General features: G+C 38.4%; 1 protein-coding gene across 2 annotated transcripts in view; it reads left to right on the top strand.

The window, feature by feature from the left end:
- The window catches only part of LOC118273528 (E3 ubiquitin-protein ligase mib1), a 128,237-nt gene that overhangs the window by 15,023 nt on the left and 87,775 nt on the right, over window positions 1-25,439 (top strand). The window contains exon 11 of one of the 2 annotated variants that reach the window (XM_050693619.1): window positions 18,956-19,107. The exons of the other annotated variant lie outside the window; for it this stretch is intronic. Within the exon in view, the coding sequence (XP_050549576.1) occupies window positions 18,956-19,107 (152 nt within the window). The remainder of the gene's footprint in view (window positions 1-18,955; window positions 19,108-25,439) is intronic. 2 annotated transcript variants of the gene reach the window in all.

Below are 25,439 nucleotides of genomic sequence, written 5' to 3'. Positions count from 1 at the left end.
TGCTTCAGGAACAACATCCAGCTGCAGGTGGGTTTTCTGCACAATCCCAGTTGCGCCGGAATCACTGGTCGTAAATAACACGTCGCATTCGTGCTTCCTTTCTTCTGCTTTAAGGAAAGAAGCTTCGAATTTGAAGTAATAAATCATTTAACTTTATCTGAGCGCTGTTTATGTGAACATATTTTGGTAAGATCTATGAAAACATTCACATGTAGCGACTGCAATGGCGCTCTTTACTTATGTTATATAACTTTTGCAAAATGCAGAAAAAAAGTTCTTTTTTTGTCAATCTGTTCTTTAAAAATTGAGTTCTACATAATGTAAAAATATATTTAAAAACTTCAATAAATTGTAAATTATAGGTATGTACAAAAACTGTGAGGATATTTTTATGCTACATGCGTGTTCTTTGTAGCAACACAAGGACATCGCCATTTACTGAAAGTTTTAATTGAAAAATATTATATTATATACCCTGTGCGATTATAAAATGTTAGATAATTATCGTGGACTAATAAACTAAAGTTCCTCATCCATGATAACTGTTACCTACTTGGAAAATCTTGAAATGTACAAATTTTCATGACGTTTGCTGTGACATTTTGAAATCTTTGTCGCTTCTTTCCTCGGAAATGAAATCAGTAATAAAACCGGGTACATTCGGATAAAATTGGAGAGGAGGGTTGTATCGAAGCAGTGGAGTGGAATGCAGGCGACGTGCCACTCAGTGTTGTGTCGGCGTTGTCGGTTAGAGAGCGCGCAGGCGGCAAACCTTGCTCGCAGCTCGCAGCTGCAAGCGTACGTATGGAATGCGGAATAGTCTACGGTTACACCTCGCATCCTCCAAATAATTTATACCCGAGCCATTGTCGAGTAGGCAGTAGGCACCTACGTTAAATTGATGTCAACCGGTGGTTTATTGTTCCTCCGTTTTACCGCATAAGCTTTCGTGGCTACATTCATTACCAAATAATTCCTTAATATGCTCCCTGTTAGTGGTTGATGGAATAAATACATTATTAGACTTGTTGAGAAAAAATTAAAAGACAATTTTGTTCGTTCTTTTGATTCTTTTTTTTTATTATCTAAAAATACGATTAATATTTTCTGGTACTTTTAGATTAGTTCTTTGAAATTCAATTCTTCAATCAATCAAGAATTTTATTTCAAAATTGTTATTTTCATTTTATTTTACCGAAGCAAACTTTTATGCGTTTGTATTGTCGAACAAGATACATGTTTGTTTAGATTTCATGGAGGGTAAAGACAGTAGAACAAAATAATCAAATTCATCAGCCCTTTGTCTTGGAGCCGCTCTGTTAGCCCGCTCGTCGGACGCGAGTTGTCTGTGTCGATTGTTTACTTCGTTAGCCGACTCTCTATCTCTACCCGCACACACATTGCTTCAACGAACTTTGATCGTGTTATATTCGCGAAGGTAAATATTTTTTCCGACAAGTGAGAGCATCGTTGGGAAATGTTGACTCGAATCGATTTAAGTTTTCTTCATAAAAATGTAATGAGGAGACAAAAATATTGGGCGGAATGTAGCTATATACTTATACACCAGTTTCATTAATAATGTAACGCTTCTTAGTTGGATATAGGCTTTCTCTCAAAGCCCGTGTATGGCACCACCTGTGCCCGGCACAAGCTCGTCTCGCGCAAATTTATGAACGCTTTCAACATGTGCCACCTGACCTGGCGAACGACGTTGTGCCGGACAAATGGCTCTTTGCCTCCATTTCTATTGGATACTTATTCTAACTGGGTTACTTTTCGTTAGCAAATCAATGACATCGTAGTAGTTATTCAACTGTATTTATGAAAACTTCAATAAAATCTTTACTATACATAAATTTGTAATCTTCCGTGTATAATATGGAACCAGTGGAAAAAAGGCAATAATAATGTACCTAATTCAATGTTTCCATAAACCAAGTTCGTTAGCAAGCAAGTATATTAGCTTACCTACTTACTATGACTATGATATTGACAGAGTAAAACCTTTTCAATATTTGATTCAAAGAATTTAGCTTTATTCACTGTAATTGGTTTCTTCCTACGTTATTTATAACGCAAAATAATTATGTAAAGGTAACAAAGTATTGGAATTCTATTTTCTGCACGCCTTCCGTATCTTCGTTCCCATTCTATTTACTCGCTAATAACATTGTTTGTACAAATGTTGAAATTCAATGAGAAACATCAACTTTCCTTGGAATCTGGAATTTTACTTTATGGTTGCGTTTAATTGCAATGGAATCCTCGCTCTCTCCTTGGACGAAGTCCTTATAGAAAAACTTTTTTAATATCAAGCGTTACAGGCTGTCCCTCCGATCGGAAACACCTATCGGAGACAGTGAAAACAAAGGCTTTTTGTATGAAAGAATCGCAAGTAGAATTGTGTTCTCGGCCGGGCTGCGGATAAATTTATAGCGAAATGTAATGCCGTCCTGGGGGACTCTGCTCTGCTTGTGAGGTTCGGCCCTCCCTTTACACGACACTATCTCGCATCTTATGGTCCAGTCTTGCTTTTCTATTTAATAAATTAACTTTAAAATCCATTAAAGCTAATGTACCCACCTATTTATTCCAAGATACTTCATTTCGAATGTTATCTTGTATCAGAGAGGAGTTTAGAGAGGTCTACGAATTATTGGAATTTGCGAACGTTGATATTTGGTGTTTGATTTACATGTATTTATTTAATGTCAGTCAGCATCTAAATCTTAAATTGTTTCTTTTTCACTTAAATACCTAACGTAATTATGCAATTAAATAATTAGATTGATACACAGACATAACTAAGTAATCACGATTCGTGTACGTTGTAGGGAAAATAAACTAGATTAGTATTTTTTCAATATAACATTTAATATTTTCCTCAAGTTGCCTTATTTAAATACGTATTACGATCGCCCACCCGTGAACTATTTTTGTTCTTATTGAAAATAAGATAAACATAATTGGCTTGTGTAAGTAATAAAAACATTTGGTATTAATAGGTAGTTTTTCTGAAGTTATCTCCTGAAATAAAGTACAAAGTGCTTATAAAAGTACTTTCGAAAATTGGATATAAGGCGGGTGGATAGTGATACCGCAGAATGTGCCAAGAGAGGAGTATTATTGTAGCGGTACACTCCGGTACAGTCACAGCCGGTGCGTGAAACAAGAGGTAGTAGAAAAGCGATTGTGGAGCTATCGTGCCCGCGCCCAGCTAGATTTAGTTTACAGAGATACGCTCTACTTTAATGTCCAACCTCTTGGTACGGAACGTTGGTTCCCTCGCTATCTAACTATACTTATGTATCTATCCTGCTTTGTACGCGTTTTGTTTTACTGTACTACTGTTGTTCGTAAATAACAGTCTGATTGTAATTATTTTGTGCTTTACTACAAGCGGGGTCATAACGACATTTACAAAGTAAACATTTATAATTTGGGCGGGAATGATCAGGATTCAGTGTTATATTTGGGTAGTCATTACAATATTTCCAAATTGGAGGTAATAGCATGTAGTCGCCACCTATATATTTTGTACAACACATTTATGTAAATATCGCAAATCGAATTGAATATCAGAGAATTGAATTTATTCAACGAATGCAGCGTTGACAGTATGCAAAACTAACAGAGACATTAACCCGATACTCTTGGCGACTAGAATAGAATATAGGCATATTCATATTCAAATATATTCTATTTAGTTTCGCATAGGTTGAGCAATATATTCTTTGTGTCCCAAACCTCCCCCGACATAATAGAGTTCACATATATAAACTTTATCTGTGTATAATAAGCGCTAGTTTTGCTTACAAAAAATGTTGAGTACTCATAACAAAACCTTTGGTAGATAAAATGTTTTTATCGTATAAATATATCGCCGTGATGATATAGTATATATTAAGTTATAGAGATTTGATTGCTTTATGAGAAGTTATGTGGTGTAGTTAAGTAGTACCTTCATTGGTTTTTGTAATTCATGAAAATATACTTTTTCGGTTACCGTACGTGTGAAATTCTAAAATGTATAATTTCCACGTTAGACCCAGCTAGTATTTATTCAAGTCTATAGTGTATGAAAAGTATTCCGTACCGAGGAGTTGTCGGAAGCTGGTGTTAGTAGGCAGCGGCGCGCGGCGTGGCGCGGCGCGGTGCGGCGGCGGCGGTCAGGCGGCTCCGACACCACGCCTCGGGAAACATCGCCCGAGATGCCACAAAAACTTCACCCCCGTTTTATTATTACTACGATGCTAATTAAAATAGCTCCGAATAGATTACGGGCAGCTTCTGGCAGCGGCGCTTAATGCGCTGGCTTTACGACGTCACGCTTTATGCTCTCTCATTAGCGCCGTCTCCTAACTCACCGTTTTTATGGATACACATTTTCCCTCATTCTATATTTCCTTTTTTGTTTGATTAGTTTCCCTTGTGAGTATAGAACAAAAGACTATTTGTATCGCTGGTGAAGGAACAAAGAATGGCTAAGATTTCATCTCATTTATTTGCGGCGTGTCTGATATTGGCTATTGACACGGTATGTTTGGGAAATTCCTACTAAGATTATTTATATTACAGCCTAACATCGTAATTATAGTATTAATTACCCATTATCTCCTAACAATTATATCATACTGCTATTTGAACTTAACGCATCATAAAAATGTGTTTAATACTCATAAAATCAACACAGAATTTTCGAAATGTAATGGTATTTACCTCCGACATGGGTATATAAAGTATGTTTTATTAAAATTGTTATGAGTTATGATGAGATATGTTAGAATCTGTGATATTACAACACCGTATTTTTATTTTATGCATAAACCGAAATATCATTCCACAAAACAATGAATGAAAGGATAATTGAATGGAAAAGTCAATACAGTTTATTTTTAGTCAAGGAAACATCCCAATTTCGTAATAACCATTTACACAGAACATACGTATGGCCACGTAATTATTTTCCTGATAATAATGCCAGCTGATATTTACGCAGGCAATGAATGGACACTACGATAATAACAATAAAATAATCCAGTTTCCGAGGCGTGTGATAATGACGCGACCAGCTCGTTAGCCACGTGGGGATTACCTATTGTTAATGTTTTAATTTGTTTCTGCCCCCGCATACAGCCCTTCGTTATTTGTCGTTTTACGATTAACATTAACGCGTTTGTATTTGCTGTACTAAGCTAACATGTTACAAATGTATGTTTAATAATAATCAGTTTTTGATTGCAATATAAAAAGTCCGCTTCAAACTTTTGCAATTTTCTCTTTATGTATGTATTGTAATTTCTTTGTGTGGTGAACTGTATAAAATAAGGTTTTGTTTAATCCCAGAGCGACAAAGCTAATATTTTAATACACGTAACATATTTATTTGTTCAGTGGTATTGACGGAGTCTGACCTCGTTTCCACATGTGTTGCTATGAGTTTTCGGGCGCACGTAACTTTGCCTTTTCGTAGCAATTCTCAGTGAGCAGCGGTGCCGGCCGCTGGCACAGCCCCCTCGCCGCAAACTCACACCCTATTGTGTCCATTACAACCCTTTACAACTTCTAGTTTTTACTCACCTCAGTTTACGTAGCACAAAACGAGCGTAAAGGCCTTACATTGTTAAATATAGTTGTTACGCTGTTACCTTGGGTTGTATTTTGTTGTGTTTATTTAGTTAAATAGTAGTGTTTGTTAATTATACTGACAATTGAGTATTTTTCTGGCTCTATATTGCAAAAACATCTATGTCTATAAACTTATTTAAACGACGTAAGTTTCATGTGTTCAGCATAGCTAGTTCATCTTCGGTGATGAAACGCAGAATGGGTTCCCATTTCCCAGAACCCTGGCCTTTGTGCTTTACTGTCGGCTTGTTTATTTTAGGGGCCTGGCTCGTAAACACTCACAGACCGATACACTAAATTTAAGTTGCCCTTCTTTATATTCTCTCCCGACATTCTTTTTAGAAGAAAGATGGCCTTCTTGCCAGATATCCGAATATTGCATATTTACTGGTTTTTCACAGTATATCCACAGCAAAGTATAAGTCGAAACACAAGTAAACAACATAGTATATAAATACAGGTAGATAGGTTGTAGCTGTTCAAACTGGAAACTGATATAAGTGCACTTGCAACATTAAAAGGTTTCCTGGTTGGCTGCGGTGTTAGATAGTGTACGATCCTCGTGTAAGATAGCTGGCTGCGAGCCGCGTCCCTCGCCCGTGCCCGTACTTAATTTACTGCCACGGTAACGCCACAAGCACGCTCCATATCCACCGCGTTATTGCCAACTTGAAAGCAAGAATAGCATACACATTTCCTTCATATCTCCTGAATTTAAGCGTCTGCCCACTCTAACATTACATTATATTCTTTTTATACAGCTCGTTTCAGAAGCGCATTTTATACAGTTACCCATGGTATATATTTTTACCGAAGTAGTTTCGCTGTCTGAGAGTTATTGTATTGAGATTTGAGAAGCTCATAAAACATGATTGTGAATTAACGCTTACCATTGTAAATGTAACATTTTCGGAGCCTAATTTTTACAAATGACGTAACGTAACTAATTAGTAATCTAATCTGGTTGTAAATATAGTGTAGCAGCTATATGACAAGTAATATATTTTGTGTTGTTTCTTATACAATAAACATGGGTAGGTAAAATATGTAGTAAAACGGCATTGTGATTATTCTGCGAAGAGCATCGGTAGTCGGCAGGTAGTGCGAGGCGTGGCGGGCGCATGCCACGTGTACGACACTTTTATTACACCGCAGTCGGAGGCCGCGAGCGAACGTTTTGTCACCTCTTCGAGAGGCTTACACCGTGAAAGGCGAGGGTATTTTTCATGACTTTTCCACGCGGATGCATTTCACCGCTTTGCTTCAATGGGTTTGCGAGGTACCTAACCTTTGCCGCTGAGTTATATCAAAGTGCTTTCGTTTCCACGTTCGCACTGGAAAGCTTTAATTCATGACTGCTTGGAAATATTCCTTCGCTGTAGTTGGGAGAGGAAAAATCTGTTAAGTTTTGTGAAAATACGTGAATGTGGTTTTAACTTCGTGACTTAATTACTTCCAAGAGCGAATATAACTTGGTAATATAAGCAATTAGAAACTTATTTGACGCTGCCGGTCCGCCTGTTCCGCCTCGGGCGCAGGAATCGTGAGCGGGATGAGCCATTACGTGCTTTCGCAGAACTTTTCCTTTTAAAAGTCGTCTCTTACTCTTTTGAAACTTATTATATTGGATAATTCGGCTGAAAATATGAATATGATGGCCACAAGTTTAGTAATTTTAGCGCAAGCCAGAAAAATTCTGTCGATTACGCCATGAAAAACGGTCCCCTACGGCGTTTAGGCCAGATTAAGGCTTTATGAGAATCCTCTTTATTAGAACGTTAGCATGAGGTGGCGCGACTACTTTACATATAAAGTTTGCCTAGTAGAGGCATTACGGCTAAACGTGTCACATATATTTCGTACTTTGTATACCTAATTACGGGTTTCTGAAGTTGTTCCTTTATCAGTACCTACTGGAGTTGGCAGTGATAAATAATTTACAATTATATTTAGGTTTTTACTGTAAATCCCCGAGCAAAAGTATTTTTTGCTGACGTACCATCATCTTACCAGTGTATCTTTTAAGATCTTCTTTACCTTTTCATTCGTAGGAATCCTAACGTTTTTTACGTCACGTCAGCAAAAAAATGCGCCATGAACTGTTATCAATGTAAAGAATGTATCAGTAAACAAAAAGACTTTTTTGCTGATTGTACGTATGTACAGAACAAGGAGGTTGTCAAACGAGAATGTATACACGCCTTCACAAAAAGTTAGGAAAGGAGACTGAATGTTTGAAGATAAATATAGTTACGAAACTGGAAAGTTACCAAATGGGAAGTACCTAATCCCGAAAGCGTAGGTAGATGTTTATTCCTGGCACAAAAAGATGGGTGTGAAACCCATTGCTTGTGTCTCTGTGGCACCGTATCCGAGTCTCGAAAGTGTGGGCTGTAGGTACATATTTGAAATAAAATATTATATAGTGTGTAAACCCGAAGCCACAATATTAAAATCGAAAGACAACATTTTACTGGTTTCTTCATCTCGATCGAATAATAACCGCCGTGCGTCAACGGTAGAGTAGAATACACATACAATTCCTACTCCTCCCGTAGGTGCCGTAATTGCCAGGATTATACATTTGACAGAAACCGAGCAGCAGCACTTTCTAGTAAACCTGAGCCTGCTATTTCCTACCCGCCTGCCAAGCGTAGAAATTGTGGTAAAACCTTCCTCCTAAATAAAGGAGGCCTATAGTGCAACATTGAACTATCACGACCTATCGATGAGTGAGCTGAGTAATTCTTAAATAAGTGTTTTTATACTAAGGGTAAAAAATTACTAATTTTTGTGTTATTAAGGGTTCTTGTCCATAACACTAACTCATGGAATTCGTTGGTCATGCGACTACGGGTCATTCGCGAATTGTAGTGAAGTCTGTCAGCATTCATGAAATATATGCACAGTTGTATTTGCAGTGCTCCTGTACATACGTACTTGTATTAGCAATTATGCAAAGCGTCTTCCGCGTTGCGGTGCGCGGGCGGGGCGCTCGCGGGGTGCAGGCAGGGCGGCCGCTGTCGCGCTCTTTCCTCACTCGTAGCGAAATAACGACCTCAATTTGCATAACAATGCTCGTCACCCCTTATTCCCCACCAGCGACTTTCACAGGCTACACGGCTGTGTCCCATCGGACCCAACACTTTTTTCACTCAAAAGCTGTCCAGTGAGAAGTGTCATTGGCATTAAGCTAAAGCTAATAAATTTCCGTAACTACAATTGTACTGTCAAGCTAGTTTTCCATAAATCCATAGTATATGCAATGAATGTTCAGAACTAACGGAACTAAGTTTAAGTTTTGATTTAGTGGTGGTAATGCGCCGACAGCGACTCGGCTGCAGCCGCGCCGGGCCACGCGCCGGCCGCGCTGCGCTTGCCGCCTTGCACGACCCGACTGAACACTTTCGGCCGCGCTCGTAACTTCTTCGTCCAACTTTCTGTTTTAATTGAATCAAAGTTTTCGGCTTTTTGCGGCGAGCGTGCCAGCCACGCACGCTTCCTAAACTTTCTTTATTAAATTATTGGAAGTTCAGAAACGTTCGCCTTTGAACGTGAATTCTGAAACAAAATTGGGGATAGTCCTGAGTTACAGAAAAGTATTTATCCTCTACGGACTCTCAGCAATAGTAGAGTTTAAAGCTATAAATAAGTAATGACCGAGCGTCTGTACCGGGAGGAATTCCGGACAAAAGAACAGTAACAACAATTACGAGACACAATTCAAAATCCGACGAGTAAACAGTTCATAAAGATGTACGATTCTCTTTGCTAACGACTAAAGCATTCGTCCGGAGCATTGTTTTGCGGCGTAGCTTTATCTGGCGCGGAACGAGTTGTCGTTTCAGTAATTTATAGATCTTTCCCCGCCCCGGGCTCCGAGTAACGATTCAGCCAGAGGAACTAGTCTGCTGGCTTCGGCTCTGCCCGGTCCCCGTCAGAACGCTATTAAAGGTCACGTAATAGACTCGGTCCTCACGTTCCGGATTCAAATTTGAGTAAATATGTCGCCGCCAACCTCTTATTGTACTGCGCCTTTGTATTTACATTTACTTTGGGTTTATTTGAATTTGAGCGTGAACGTCCGATTGTTATCTTGTGTGGTTTGTATGCATTGTAAAGGAGGATCGTTTAAACGTACGTTTTTCATTAACGAAGGTATATTGTAACTGTAGGAAAATAATATTGTTTATCCATTGGACATATCACGTTACTTAATGATATGAATGTAATATTGTCTCTTGCTTTCGTTCGAGTCTGGAAAATAATTCCATGAATGCTAAATATGTGATTGCATATTCTGTAAGAATTTCCTGAAACAATGATAACCTAATATGCCTTATTCATATGTTACGTTGGAACTATATTCATGCATGTGGCTTCTCTGAAGCCGATAGCGACGGATATTGGAGATTTACCTAAGTGTGACGAGATCCGAAGAAGACTTTGTGCCGGAGCTTTAGTATCGGATCCCGTCGTCACATACAATGGCTGTTAGAACATCTAGTAATAGTTCTCTTCCCCTCATACTATTCATCTTTTACTTGTATTATTTTGCTTGACATTTTTCAAGTGATGCTTTTAAGATGATATCATTTATATTCTTTTCAAGATGTTATTTTTTTCGCAAATATAAAACTAATGGTGCTTCCGAGTAAGAGTTATTTAAAGTTCTCGAGTGGATTCCCAAGTTGGACAAGTGATTATTTTATTTATTACTTATGTGCCATTTTATGCACATAGTTACATAAATTATAATACGTTTAAAACACTAGTTTAATAAATACCATTCCTTTTCTCCACAATGATAAACACAACGTAGATATAGATGACGACAGTCGGCAGGGTAAGTGCAAGCGGCAGGTACGTGCGCGATGACAGTGCTATGACTCCCAGTGGAACCCTTCAGCGATCCTCGTAAATTGCGAATATTAGATTATAAGTACGAAGTGCGGCACGGCCGGCAGCGCGGGGCCATCAGCCGAATATCGAACTCGTGCGCTGGTTAACATAGCGCCGTGATCTGAATCTGCTTTTACTTAATCCCTGTTGTACCGTTACTCGTTCTCCACTTTTTGCTTTGCACTTGTCAAATTATGACGTTTTAACTCACATTTTTAAACGTTAAAAAATAAGAGATTGTAACAAGGTATGTTTAGAGCAAGAATTGCAATGAAATTGGCGATTTAATACAATAGGTTTTAAGCTACATTAACAATTATTATCTGGAAAAATTAAGATGATTTTAATAGTGTTCATTAAGATGTTGTTTCGTCCATGCTGTTGATACGTCTGAGAATACAAATTCATATCATAATTAATATAAAATTGTCTTGATATCAAGTGGGTCTACATCTTAACGGCACAGAGATTTTATCATACTTAACTAACTACCATAATTTCTGAACAGTGAACAGTCGTTTTAATATTCAAAGTAAGTATAAGAAGCTTTGACTCTCAAGTAGGTAATTTTCCAAACAAGCGCATTGTTTTGAAATGTCTTCTATATAGTGATGATAACAATAACAACAGCTGTGCCGGTGTGAGCCGGTGTTGGTTTTCCCATTGCTCGCTTCGTTACGGCTTCATTAGGACAGCGGGTGCGGGGCGCACGCTACGCCCGTCCTCGTGCTAAGACAGCGTGATTGCACACAACGCCATTGCCGCAAGATAACAACCTTAATGTCTCTATTCATTCGATACGGTCACAAACGCTACACGAGATAACAGTTTACATTGATTATTTACATACAGAACAAAATACTTTACATTCATGCAAAAAACTTTGAAATTGAATTAGTCAACGGCTTGAAATGCTTCGTCACTGCTTGTGAATTGCGCCTCGGGTGAAACTTAAGTCTGTTACTTGAGTCTACAGTCATTATAGCACCAGAAATCTCTAACTGTTCTTCGTTCAATAAAAGTTACTTTAGCTTTATAGCTTATATTTACCCTCTATTACTTTTATTTTTCGTTAACGAGCAATTTATATGTGAAGGAAACATAAACAATATTAAGAACAAATAAATTCCTAACTCCAATTTAATGAAAGGTGAACAATGAACATGAACATACTAAGTACATACTTGTACATATGTATGTGCGAACAAAGTGTTGTTGTTACTGAAGCTCATGGTACAGTAGTTTCACGGAATTCATGCTAATTAGTTAACAAGGCTAGACAAGGTTAGCTAGGTTAAACGAAGTTAGTAAATATTGTGTAACTTTTATATTAATTGTATAAAATTAATATAGGTTTGCGGTAGCTAATGATGAAGTACGAGTCGGAGAGTAGGTGCTTGTGCCTATATTGGCAATGCATTAGACGCCGACTGTGCCTACCGCGCGCCACTGCTCTCCGCGGCCTCGCGGACTTTGTGAACCGCGCCGTGTAATTACTCTGGGACTATGGGAAATAGCTCACCGGGCGCGAAAGCACTTTTGTGTTATTACAGTAAATTAAAACAGAAAAAAACGAGATTTTTTCGTATTGATAGTTTCTGCAACTGTTCACAAAACTGTTTAAGATTTACTGTTAAAAAAATTAGCAACATCTAGTAGGTGTATAAAAACCGGCCAAGTGCGAGTCGGACTCGCCCATGAAGGGTTCCGTAACAGCAAGTAGAAGACATAATATAAAAGTTGTTAAATAACTTGGTTTTACATAGTGTTTGTATGAACGACAAAGTTGTATTTGCGGTTTTTGAAAATGTTTTATTTCTTAAAAACTAATAATGATAACTCGTTCAAACCAATTTTCGTTGTTAGTTTCCATTGAAATCTACAACATATATTTTTTTCAGTTTTCTCACTCTCTTATTTTAAAAGTTAGAGGGGGGGGGACACTCATTTTTCCACTTTGGAAGCGTCTAACTTTCAAACGATTGATTTTAACGAAAAGTGGTTTTAGGAACCTTAATGTCTTTTTTAAAGACCTATCCATAGACTGTAAGCTAAAAAAATTTTTTTTGAATCAGTTCCAGTACCTATAGCTTTAACTTTTAAATTTATTATTTTTTATTCAAAATTCTAATAGCGGTTATACACCATCTTATAAATTTTCAACTATGTAGGCCCAACTGTATAAATGGCTGTGACATACGGACGGACGGACAGACGGACAGACAGACATGAAATATAACATGTGTCTGTCTAAACATAGATTGGGTTGGACGTTTCTTATACGTAACAACTGAAAGTTATCGTCATATCTGAGTTGGGAAGTTTCGCAAAGACAAATTGGAGTGGAGGCGGTAAATAAAGTTTTACGATATGCGCGGTTATCAGAAGTGTGCGTCGGAGCGGGGCTGGTGTGGGAGGGAGAAGTATTTATCTTCGGCGCGAGTTCCATCTCGCCGTGAGGTTACTTCCCGTACACCTGTACGTATTAAATGCCTCTCGTTACTACTCGTTATCTTTCCACCCTCTCCAAATTAAGAGCTTTGTATGTCGCCTCGCGTGCCAAATAAAATACTAACTTAATTTGTTATCGCACATCAGTTGTATTCGTCAAAGTTGATTGTTATACTTTGTCGATTGGTCGTCGTCTATTGCTATTGTATGATATCTATTGAATCAATAGATAGAAATATGATTTCACGGGTATATGTGTGTGTAAAAAAAATGTTTAAGATGTTCTCTAAATTAAAGTCTGAATACATACAATATGCACAGCCATAACATAAAGTTGAGAAAATAATTATGGTTTCATGTGCACACATGCAGTTGAAGTTAAAAGTTTGTTTACAGGTCCGATGTGAAGTATCTTTTAAAAATTCTTTTTATACGCCAACCTGGGAAAAGTTCCACTTAGTTTCGTCCGTCGTCGTACCGTATCTAAGTAAAAAACTACGCGAGTGGTTGGAAAGTCCAGGGATGCTTTTAAGGCGTTTCATAATAAATGTAAGATGGGAATTTGTAGGCGATATACTTATTTATATAATTTGTCCTGAATTGTGCGTAACGACATTTATTGTTTCTATTCTTACATTACTGTGACACAGATTTTTAACGTCGCCAGTCAAAATAAATTTCGTAAATTTATTATTCTTTTATAGTATCGTAAAACTGGTAACACTGGACTACAGGCTCTGTCGATTTCGAATTATGAAAACCTTTCCATTTTTATCCGTCTTCAAATTGTTAATTAGTTAATTACTGTAAATAAATAATGAAAATCAGATTATCTTGAGTAAAATATTTATCTGTTAGTTGTCGGATTGTTACGGAACCAGCCGCTCCCTAGCTAGGCAGGCAGGAAGGTCCACAGCTCGCGCCCGCGCCCCTCGGCTCGGCTCGCCCCGCCACCCGCGCTCTCCCTACACCGTTACGAGCTCGAAAACCGACTCCGTGAGCGTAGAGATAAAACGTATGTTCATTTTATTTCCACATTTGTCAGCGTTCGTTTTGTGCCCACTAACATAAATTGGACGTGGAGGGAAACCTCGCAGGTGAATGTAAAATAGCCGGGTTTTCCCAAGATAATACCGCCGAAATTTTACGACACCATTATGCGATTTATTGGTCGTGTCACATTCAGAAAGAATGATATTTCCTAAAATATTTTCGCAAAATATGTCGTTTCAAAACGGTGTCAGATATCTATTACAAATTGCAATGTATAATTTTGTTAGTACAAGCCGTACAAGTAACTGTTAATTCTACTAGTGAAACAAATGTAAAATGTACCGCTATAACAGCAGCGTATAAACAGGACGCAATATTCTAATATTTGGTATTCGCGCTACGAATCGCTGTCACAGAGTGCTACGCCAGTAGATGGCAACACTTCGATAAGCGGTAGGTAGCGCGCCACGCGTCCCGGGCTGCGTGGCCGGGCGCTACTGCCAATAAACTGTTGTCCGGCACGTTAATGACTGGAACAGCCGTTCAATTAAACACACCAATTAACCTGAAGTAAGATCTGTCACACTGTGATGCACAAAATATGTTTAAAACACAACGTAACCGTTTGAAGGAGTTACAAAAGACATAATTCTAATCAAAATCATGATAAAAATATATACGTAACTTGTTAGTTTTATTTTATCTAAAATAAGTCATTTATTAAACAGTCGATCTTTGTCTTTTCTTGAATGGTAGGCTAATAATTAGCTAATGAAAATCGCGCCGGGTGCTATTCTACTTCATAAATATTTTCCTTATTGCCTGTTACCACGAGCTGTCGATAAATTTATGGAAGGCCCGACGTCACCTGAAATTTTATGGTTTCTTTCTTCGGCACTCACCTTTTATATTTATAACTCGGGTAGTTTGAGCTTATGATATAAAAATATATATTTCTCAATTGGAAACGTACAATAGTCTGTGTACTTAAATAATACTAACTGGCTTGTATTTTGCTAGTTGCATGTAATAAGATTTATTAACTAATTGAATTTACTCATAAGAAAACATATCTGATGGAATAAAGATAGACGGAGGTGTACAATGAGTGAAATATATTGATAAACCTAAAAAGACTATGCTAAAGAGCTTGTTTCCTGCCTATTGATATACTATCGAAACAATACGAAAACAAATAGAAAATTACTAGCGCTAAGTAATCCGTATTTACATTTGACTGTGTTTGTAACAATAGTTTCAGTTATGTCGCTCGGTTTCGCTCACAAAACATGCCAAGTTGGTGTTTTTGACCCGAAACGCGATTTGTGCCTCATTACTGACACCTGTGCGTTGGCCGCAGCGTTAGGACCGAAAAACTATCCTCGCACCGTAATGTCGCACTCGCATCGGGCCAATATTCACCCAATAAATACTTGCCTCCTCCAATATTCACAGCGCTACTATCGATAGTTCCACGACTAATATTGAAATCGTGGATCTGAATATTTTATGTACCTACTTAGACGGTATTTTTATTGTGAATGTTCACGGTTTGAATATTTAAATTGATTATTCAATGGGACCGCATTTTTAATTTGATATTATAATTCATTTCATTCCCTCGCTCACATAATAACAAAGTAACCGAAGTTTGTACCTAAGCTTAATTACAAGAATATGATAATTTATGAAATTTATTATTTCCCGCCCGGGATGCCTGCTCTGTTTGTAAACGTAAAAATAAACTTTGTGCTATAATTGCACGGGGTTGCGCATAGCGATAGAGTTCCACTCAGTGCTAAATCTCAGCTAGAACATTAGCGTTTTCCGATAACTAAAGCACAGCGCTCACCGCGCGGCTGCGGTCCAGTTGAATAACAAAGAATTGCGTGGTTGAGATATCGGAACACTAATGGACTGCGGAATTTATGAAGCCTTCCAGAAGCTTGTCGTCGTTATGAACGTTGTATGTATAAGTAATGAGCTATATGTGGTAAAACTTGTGTTTCATACATTTCGTAATATAATATCCATGAGTGAGTGAACGTGGAAGCGAACCGAAAGCTGGGTTTATTTCCGCACAATCAATCAAGGCGACTTATGAGGGCGCATTCACTTACTGCAAAATCCGAACTATGTAATTTTGTAACTCTATTGATATATTTGTATGTTATCTATAACATTTGGATTTAATAACACGTATTGGGATTTTACAAACTATCTCTATTACAAAACAATATTCATTATGATGTTTACAACTAGAAATATGCATACACATGTAGCATATATAAAAACGTTATACATGTTACTGAGTACCAAAACACATTATTTATGCTCTGGAGACAATATCTAAGTAAAAATATTCTGGTAACACGAGAGATATATCTTATTTCCATGGATTGTTCCATTGATCACTAAAAGCAGGATCATTATTCACTTTTGGAGAATCAATAAATTAATGTTCCTATGGTAGGTACCCAGACTGTCACAGAAATATTTAGTGAGGAATAACAAGTCGAACGATTTGTGCTAATTTAATTGTGCAATGAGATTTTAATGTAAAATTGTAGCTAGAAATGAATGTGGTAAAGTGTTGAATGTAGACATTACCGGTTTGTTAGAGGCGGCGGTAGTGGTGGCGTGCCGGTACGCGCAGAGTGAGGCGCGCCGCGGCCTGCGCTGATGCTGCGGTATATGGTCCGTGAATAATCCACCCGTAATACTCGACTTAATGGCTTGGAATTAAACAATTAGTTGTTTTCTTTCTGCCTCGTCAATGATGAAGCTTCGCCTGAATGCCACTGAATACTGCCAGCTAAGATTTTCTTTTCAAAGTATTACCTTGTTGTTTGGAAAGTATATTTTAACAAAAATCTGTTATGTGATAAAAAAGCTATTAAGTATTTTTTTTGTATAAAGTATATTCTTACGGTTTCGCGTATAATTCGTCTGATAAGCCGGCTCTTTGTTCATCCGCTGTAAGGCGACGAGCAGACGTTTTAATCAAGGCTAACGAATTTTTAACCTTAGTAAGAGGCTGCGCGATATCAGCCGCCTCCCGCCTCCCACTGAGTACGGCTCGCCACTTCTAGTGCTCGACGCGTTGTTCTTATCTTTGAGTAATTACCTTGTTGTTTTGTTTTTATTGTTCAGGCTTCCGAGTCGCTTTGTTTTATTACATGATCACTGTAGTGCTGCGGTAATTTTACTTTTTCCAAAGCTGTCATTCATGAAATACATTTTTCGAGAGTTCATTGTACAATAAGCATTTCAAAAATATATTGTGAATTAGTGTGCTTACAAATATTTATTATTTTATGCGAGTAGAACAAAATACGCACCCATAAAACCGTAAGCGTAAAAGCCGCCAATACCCGTTAATCTAATCAAAGTCCTTTGGTTTGGTCAGATAAATTCTGCCCATTACTGATTTTAAAACATTTTTTGCATAAGCCAACCTGGATATACATCAAAATTCATTATCTTAGTTTACGAGTCGTCCACACGTGTAATTTAGTTTAAAATTAAAGTACCGTATGCGGTATGCGAGTGTTATGAGGCCGTCAACTAGGCGGCTATAATATTCGTAAGAATATTTATATCGCAGCTCGGTGGCGGCGGCGGCGGCTCGCAGGGTGCATCTCACGTGCACCTGCGGATATTGCCGCGTAAATCAAATTTCTTATTTCGCCTCAACACTTATTTCTGCCAAGATGTGTTTACCTAGAGCGATGCTTTTTCGGTATCAAATTGTGCAATATTAAAGTTTCTATCACATATTTAATTTACGTGTATAAATACAAATGCGATTTAGGTGTAAAGGTAACTATCATTACTAATACTAAGCAATATTGTACATAAAACTATCAGCAAGCATATAATTAGTAGCACATATGTGTAATGCATACACCGCAACACGATGGCATGAATTACAGGCCGTAATGACCATCTATATGCCAATACGATTAATATTTAATGCTGCTATTCTGTGCGGAATTACCCGGTGTCTGTGGTTGAGCTTGCGCTGAATTACTGCATCTGAATGGGTGTTGGACGCTTTGTCATCCCCCTGATATACCTGTGACTGCAGATTGGGATTCATCTCTCTGTATAAGATAAATCTAGGAGCAGATTCCAGTTGAATTATGTTCTCGACTATTATTCTGAAATAAAGGGAAATCTCTTATGTCGCTATGAATCCTAGTAATTATTTTCAAAGACTACTTACTAGTAGTCTTGTAGTGCTTAAAGTTTATAGTTTATTTAATTCAGAAAAACGTTAAATATGGATTAAATAATAATTAATTAAAAAGCTCCGAGTGCATATAATTAATTATTCATAATTATGTATCAGAAAAGCTTTGAGAAGGTCTTTGCTTAAATGAATGTTATTACATCAAAGTGAAAGCTCTCATCTTACGGACCCTTGCAAATTAATTGCAGGAATGACAGAGCACAACGCTCGGCTCTCTTAATGCACGCTCACAAAGCAAAACGGCTTGGGCGGCACCGTCGCGGCACGCAGCACTGGTGATTATGATAATGACGCGGTAGCCGCGCTTTTTGCGCTGTTCATCCTATATTACTGACACGACACTCGACACCGTTTCTGATATCGCTCGTGCGCCCAGCACCGCGCCATGCCGCGTGCGAGCACGATTTTGCCTTTTGCTGCTCGCCTCAACCACTCCGAGACGCTTATAAATTATGCAAGTCGCCATAATCCACGCCCTAAACGCCTTCTCCACTGCCTCAATTATTCATTCGAGCGGTTTGATGTTTTAGAAAATTGTCGCGATACTCAAGACGGGCTGTGCTTTATAATTCAGCAGACGAATATCACCGCAGCTGCCACTGAATCTCTATATTTATAGGATAGAGTGCATACTGACCTAAATTGGACACAGATAATAATACCACCCCTCACAGTAATCGCGCTCCGGCCAAATTAATATTTTATTATATTTTCCTCTTGCAGGATTCAGAAGGCGACACTCCCTTACACGATGTCATTTCGAAGAAACGTGACGACATGTTGACTTTATTGTTGGAGCATGGAGCTGACATGACTCTTACAAACAACAATGGTTTCAACGCTCTGCACCATGCAGCTCTGCGAGGCAATCCAAGGTAATGCACTATATTTACTAAGCACAAGTAACTTTATCATTTAACTGGAGATAACTTTTGAAAGTATATTCTCCATGTATGATAATATTCGATGATTATTATACACTAGTATATGGTTGAGAGAATTCAGCCTCACTTTAGGAACACGTTTGCCAAGATAACAACAACCCCAAATGATAGTAAAATAAAATAAGATATAATTTGTATAAAGATAATACACACTTCCACAGGAGGCCTTTATATCGTGGACTTTGTCTCAAATAAACATAACGTCGCTTGTTGTACGACATTATCCCTACGAGAATGGGTAGTTATGAGCGAGCCTGCCTCACAATAAACTGCTTACACGTCTAATACAGCGCTCAGAGGCGATGTGTGTTGCCTACGCTTTCTGATGTCTTTACTGCCGGCAACGTTGGTGCATGTTTTATTTTATACCTAAAAATATTAACTATAGGCTTGTCTTGATCATTTGTTGGACTGGGAAAAATGTTTTAATAAATAAAACAAGAAACTATTTAGATAGCTTTTGATGTAATCACAAAACAATTTTTTATGGTATTAAGCTACAAAAATCAATGCAACATAACGGTTGTGTATGCGCATAATATTTAAATTTTAATATTTTATTTATAACACTTTCATATCACAAATATACCATTATACTTAATAATACACACAGTCACTTAAATTATTGCAATACAAAGCAACTTTGCTGTTTGGATTACGAATAAACACTAGTCAAATCTCATGGAACTCCAACGTAGCAAGTAGCGAGTTGCGTAGCAATGTAGCACATGTCGTAGCAACGTAGCAAATTACGTAGCCAAGCGCAACTTGTGTAGCAGACGTAGCAGGCGTTATATGTTAGTGTCAATTCTCGTAGCAGTATACTTTAATAAATATTTCTGTTATCTTTAATTTTAAAACAGTTTAGGTACACTATTGGTATTTATTTATCGTAATAAGCTTTAATTTATCAACGAATATGCAAAAACGAAAATGTTGATTTTAATATCGTACATCATTGAAATAAATCATCATAACTTCGCAAAGTAAGAATCATATTAATAAACTAAAGTACTTAAAAGATCCCGGCCATTCTATATTATGGATCGAAACCCAGAGACCCGTAAGGGAGGGTGGTCAGATAAAACTGATCTATGAAAAAGAAAACTTTGGTAATGTATTATGAATCGGTAAGAGTTAGAATAATGAATCTCCGCTGCCGAATCGTGCGTAAAGCGGTTTATTTGTGGAGGGTCCGAGGAGACGCTGGAGTCGCGGAGGCCCGCGCAACGACCGCCCACATTTATTCAAGTCACGTGACGCGTCCCAGGGAAATAATACGAAATGTGGCTACGTGACCAGTTCATTATGCGGCGGCACAGAGCCCAGCCCCGGCAGTCACCTCGCTCGCCTTCCGACACTTTTTCCTATGTCCGTCCGCTCCCGGCTCCCGGCTCCCGGCGCATATTACAAACAACAGAACGTGTGGCGACGCACCGACCCTCGCAGATTTCTTTAAATCTCTGATCGGACGCGATTTTCTTAAAACAACTACATACTTATTTTTGAAAGTTGATAAATACATACTAATCTTTAATGACTGCTTCGCTCATGAAAATGCTGTACAAACTTAAAATTTTGTAATTTACATAAAAAAACAAAACGGATAAAACGTTTTTGCTTAAGATTGTTGTTTAACGGAAGGTAATCGAATAGAAGATTGTCGTAAAACGTTCCTGATTTTATCGCGGAATGAGAAGTCGCTCGCGACTTTTCCCATTCGACAAAAACGTTCGTTTCCCCCTGGAGATGTAAAATCGTTTTATTTTATTACTTCCGCCAGTATATCGCAATATCAGGAAGAACCGTCCTCCTAGGTTAGGAAATACCCTTACTGCATTGAACGATTTTGATGTTCCTCGCTCGCTCAATTAAAACCGCGTTAAACTTTGCTCGTATTTTCTTAAGTCTAAGGAAGATAACATTACTTGTAGGTTATATTATCGTCAATTTAATTAAATTATCGTTAGTGTAAATGTTACATTTTGATATAATGCATCTCAAAAGTTTGTCTTTATCACATATAATGTATATAATTTTAATTGCCACTTTAATAAATAATTTAATAAAGAACGGTTGTTCAATTCCACTGTTTGTCATTATCTTGTTACCTATAAGTAAATAAATTGACTCACAGCATAAACCTACATTTGATATGAGATACCTTCCAATAGATAAATCGAAATTGTATTTGAAAGAAGGATAAGATATTAAGGACGTATACTTAAAACGTTTTCCTGGATCATTACGTAGCTTTTGATTAATACAATATTTGGCTTGAACCTATTATCGGCAACGTGAACATCTGCGTTTGTTTCGCCGCACACCGCCGCTACTCATTCGATAAGACGCGTATCCGCGCCTGGCATTAATCGCGAGCTTAAATATTTTAACGCGTCGTAACATTGATTTATTCAGAGCGTAATCTCAGCTCGCGGCTTGTTTGTTCTTAGGCTCGAGACGTATAGGTAAGATTAAGCTACGCGCCCTCAATCCATGCCGGCCGGATCTCACAACTCTTTCCTCTACTAACATTACTGTACATATTCTGGTTAATATACTGAATCATTTGCAATCTTATGTTTGCTGTCGACCTTAACTCACCAATTACAAATAACGTAAACTAGTAGTATATAAGCTGGACTACGTCGACAAGTCCCTACGTGGAATATAGAACGAACAGAGTATTCACAGAAGATTTATATGGTCATTGTGTAGCGTTAATTGCAGCGAGTGGAGCGAAGTACGATGGTATCGTACCATCCGAACGAGAAATGTAATGCCCCGTCGACTGCTTCGGTGTGTAGCTCATGAGAATAATGTGTGCGATGTAAACACGTGAACCGCGCATACATGACGTCCTATTTCAGATATTAACATTCATGTTTGTGTTGCTGTGCGGTATTTAAATTGATAAATTGTTGCTTTGATGGCAATACTCTTCGTTCAAAAAATAATGGTGCGATTTAAAAGGGGGCCACGTCTAAGGGGAGATATAGTAAAAGGGCGCGTCTGACGGGCCACTGGGCTTAACTGAATCGAAACAGCGGTACACTGGCATTGAAAACCTATTGGCACAGATATCGACGGCGTCCGTCACAGAACTGGCCGGCAACGGAGCACATTTCAGTGTGGCAGATTTATGAGAACCGACCGACTGCTATAGAGGCATGGGGAGGCTTATAACTAGGAGGGACTGTGGAGAAGGGTCGGGCGGTCGCGGGAGGCTCTGTTATTGTGCGACGTTTGATTTACGCACGTACCGCTATCACCCTTTTGTTAGGCCGGATACCGACTGCTGTGCCAGTTCCGCTAGCCTGAATGCAGACTCTCTTTGCTGATGCTCACCTCCCCCACCTCTCCACTCTCACACTATCATAACAGACTTAACGTTTATTATGAACATAATTACCTAGAATATTTATAATATGTACACTTATTGAGTTTTATATAGTTAAAAAATCAAAAGAACAATGTTAAATATTGCACTAATTGTATGGGATTACATATGGATAACATTATTTGAAATTCATGAGAGCATAGGACGTGTACCGATCTGTTGTAGCGCGGTGATTTGGTGGTGGGTGCATCGCAGTAGTGTGGCGCGCGGCGGTTGGCTCGTCGTTACCCGCAATTAGCGGCTCTACACACGCGGATAATCCGCGCGCTCGCGCCGCCGCCGCCCGCTCCGCCACCCGAGCCCCACACGATTGCACTACGGATTCAGCGAATAAATTCATTTGTACGCAAATTGTATCGGCGCTTGCAATTAAAACTTTGTTGGCGCTTCGAGCTAAGATAAATAACACTAATACATTCTGCTTATTGCGGGAAGTTGCCGGATACAGAGGATATATTAATGTTGTTCATAATTTGTTTAGGCGGATTAACCTTGTTCGTCGGTAAACTTACATTTAACAATAGTCCCGAGCTGTCCCCTATTACACATTCAAAGTTTCAGTACCAAAAATGTATGTAACTGGTGTACAATGATGATATTTGCATAATTTGGCTGTTACTTGCATATCATTATGTACCGACAGCATTCACATAATAGAGTAATGAATAGGTAGTGGCTTGCTTCTGTTAGGCAAATTACATTTAAAAAGTGATTCATTAGGACGTAGCCCTACACACATGATCGTGGCTACCATTACAAACATATCCTTTGTTGCACCATGTTACTTCAGGTGACTCGTTTGTGGCTTATTCCACAAAGAATTAGTGAGAACCGAACCCGCGGAACGTTGCACATCAATTGGTCAGATTACGCACAAAAAATAGGAACATTTTTACTTTTATAATAATAAAAATGTATTCTCAGCACAAATAACCAGTAAATTCATAAACAAGAAGTTACTGTTAGTGGAGATATGATTTTCACGGAGAAAGGTCTGAAAAGCATCATCATTATTTTTGTCTGGCGTGGTAAGCAAATTTGTTCTTAACAAGATGAATTTACTGTTAGTCCGAAGCCGTTCGTCCTATTTGTTTATTCAAGTAAAAATGTAGATAAAAACATCTCAGCTGTTTCTTTCCAATCATGTTTGTGAAGTACGTGACTAGAGTAGTTGTTAATCATAAAACGTCTCCGTGTCTATAGTTTATTGCCCATTCACATGTACAATGCCCTTAGTTGCTGTTATTGGAGGTCTATTATTGTGATAAATTGTTTATATGAATTGTGTTGTGTATGTACCTAAATGTACGTAACCAAACTTATTTTCAAGCTACATAAATAAAAAAGCAAATTGACTTGAAATTTTGTCTTAATATAAGTTAGTAGGCGTATGCGAGAGCCGGAGGTAGTGGTATGTAGACCTACAATATCTAACCTAAGACAAATACGCGGATCTCCTCCGTTAGAACCTCTGGTACAAGTTGAAACCAAGAATGCGGGTGTGGAGCGTCCGTGTGTGTGTACACTCGACTAAACTTCCAGTTAACGGCCACAACTTAAAATCTCCAGCGGATTGTGGACTGTTCTGTGTGGCATATCTTGCGGCGTAGAATTCCTCTCAACGATTTGACGAAGCGTAACTTTGTTCGATGATATATACTTGCACGTGCTACCAACACGGAACCCGCCTCGCGTACACTGTTTTGTCAGCGCGTTCCGTCTCTTTGTGTGCCTTGCCATTGTTCCACTCGCTAATGTTGTTAGTGCACTTTTTCAGCGACTACGCTAATTTAAATACCTCTCCTTCCTTTTGTGAAGAGACTCGTCTTCCGTTTTCCGCGAGTGGCGGGTTCCCTTTGCGTTTGAGAAGTCCGCGTCGGGAGACTGCATTTAAATGAGACACTTAATCACCCGAGTTGGCCCCGCATTTCTTAAAGTCGTTTGTTCTCTTCATTCATTACATCCTTTCTATAGATTTATCAAGAACTAAACAGATTTTTCTTCCTCGATCGCGGTGTTTTTTAATTTAAAATGAGAGTAAACATTAGAAAATATATTTACCATGCAGAAAACTTGTGATTGGCATCCAATTTTTCAAAGAAGTTTCTATGCTGGTTTGGAGTGCGGAGACGCTAACACCCACTCAAATTGTGTAAATATGAGGAAGGTAATAAACTCTTGGCGAGTGGCGTGCTCGGATTTGCCTAGAATTCTGTACGTGTCGTCGCCCCCTACTCCAGCCCCCCCGGGCGCCGCAGCCGCATCTCTTCGCGCTACTGCGCTACTTTGCCTAGCGCCTCATGCACATATCAAACTTTTACTCGCAGATAGTGTTAGCGACCCTTTCAGACATTCGTTATTTTACTCTACACAAAACTTACAGGCTTACTTTACAAGTATTTAAACCACTCAGTCCATTTAGTTTTGATTTAAAGTCACTGAATGTAGGAAAACTTGTGGAATTTCGAAACTCCGAAGTTAGATTGTTGCGTCATCAATGAAAATGGCGTACATTAGTGCGGCGTCGTTTTTAAACCATCGCAATATAGCACGTGAGGCCGCGTATTAATATCTTTACTAAGCTGAGTGGATCAGAGCGTCAGCGTGGCTTGGCCGAACGTAGCCTATGATGCATGGCATGGCTTGACAAAGCTCGCTTAATGAAATATTCGCAGGGAGAGTGAAACAGACACGGTCATCATTCACAGGTGATGTCACTTTGCTAAACACTCGCGATATATGTGTAAGGCACGAATGAGTTAGGTACCTACTCGTAAACAAACGTTTAGATTACTTATTTTATTGTAATAGACTCATGTTTATGAGTGTATAAAAGATTTAAAGTAAATATGGCAAAAAGGAA

This window comes from Spodoptera frugiperda, chromosome 1 (assembly GCF_023101765.2).
Source record: "Spodoptera frugiperda isolate SF20-4 chromosome 1, AGI-APGP_CSIRO_Sfru_2.0, whole genome shotgun sequence".
Lineage (NCBI taxonomy): Eukaryota > Metazoa > Arthropoda > Insecta > Lepidoptera > Noctuidae > Spodoptera > Spodoptera frugiperda.
Note: the sequence above shows the minus strand (reverse complement) of the source record. Positions and strands in the feature narration are given on the sequence as shown.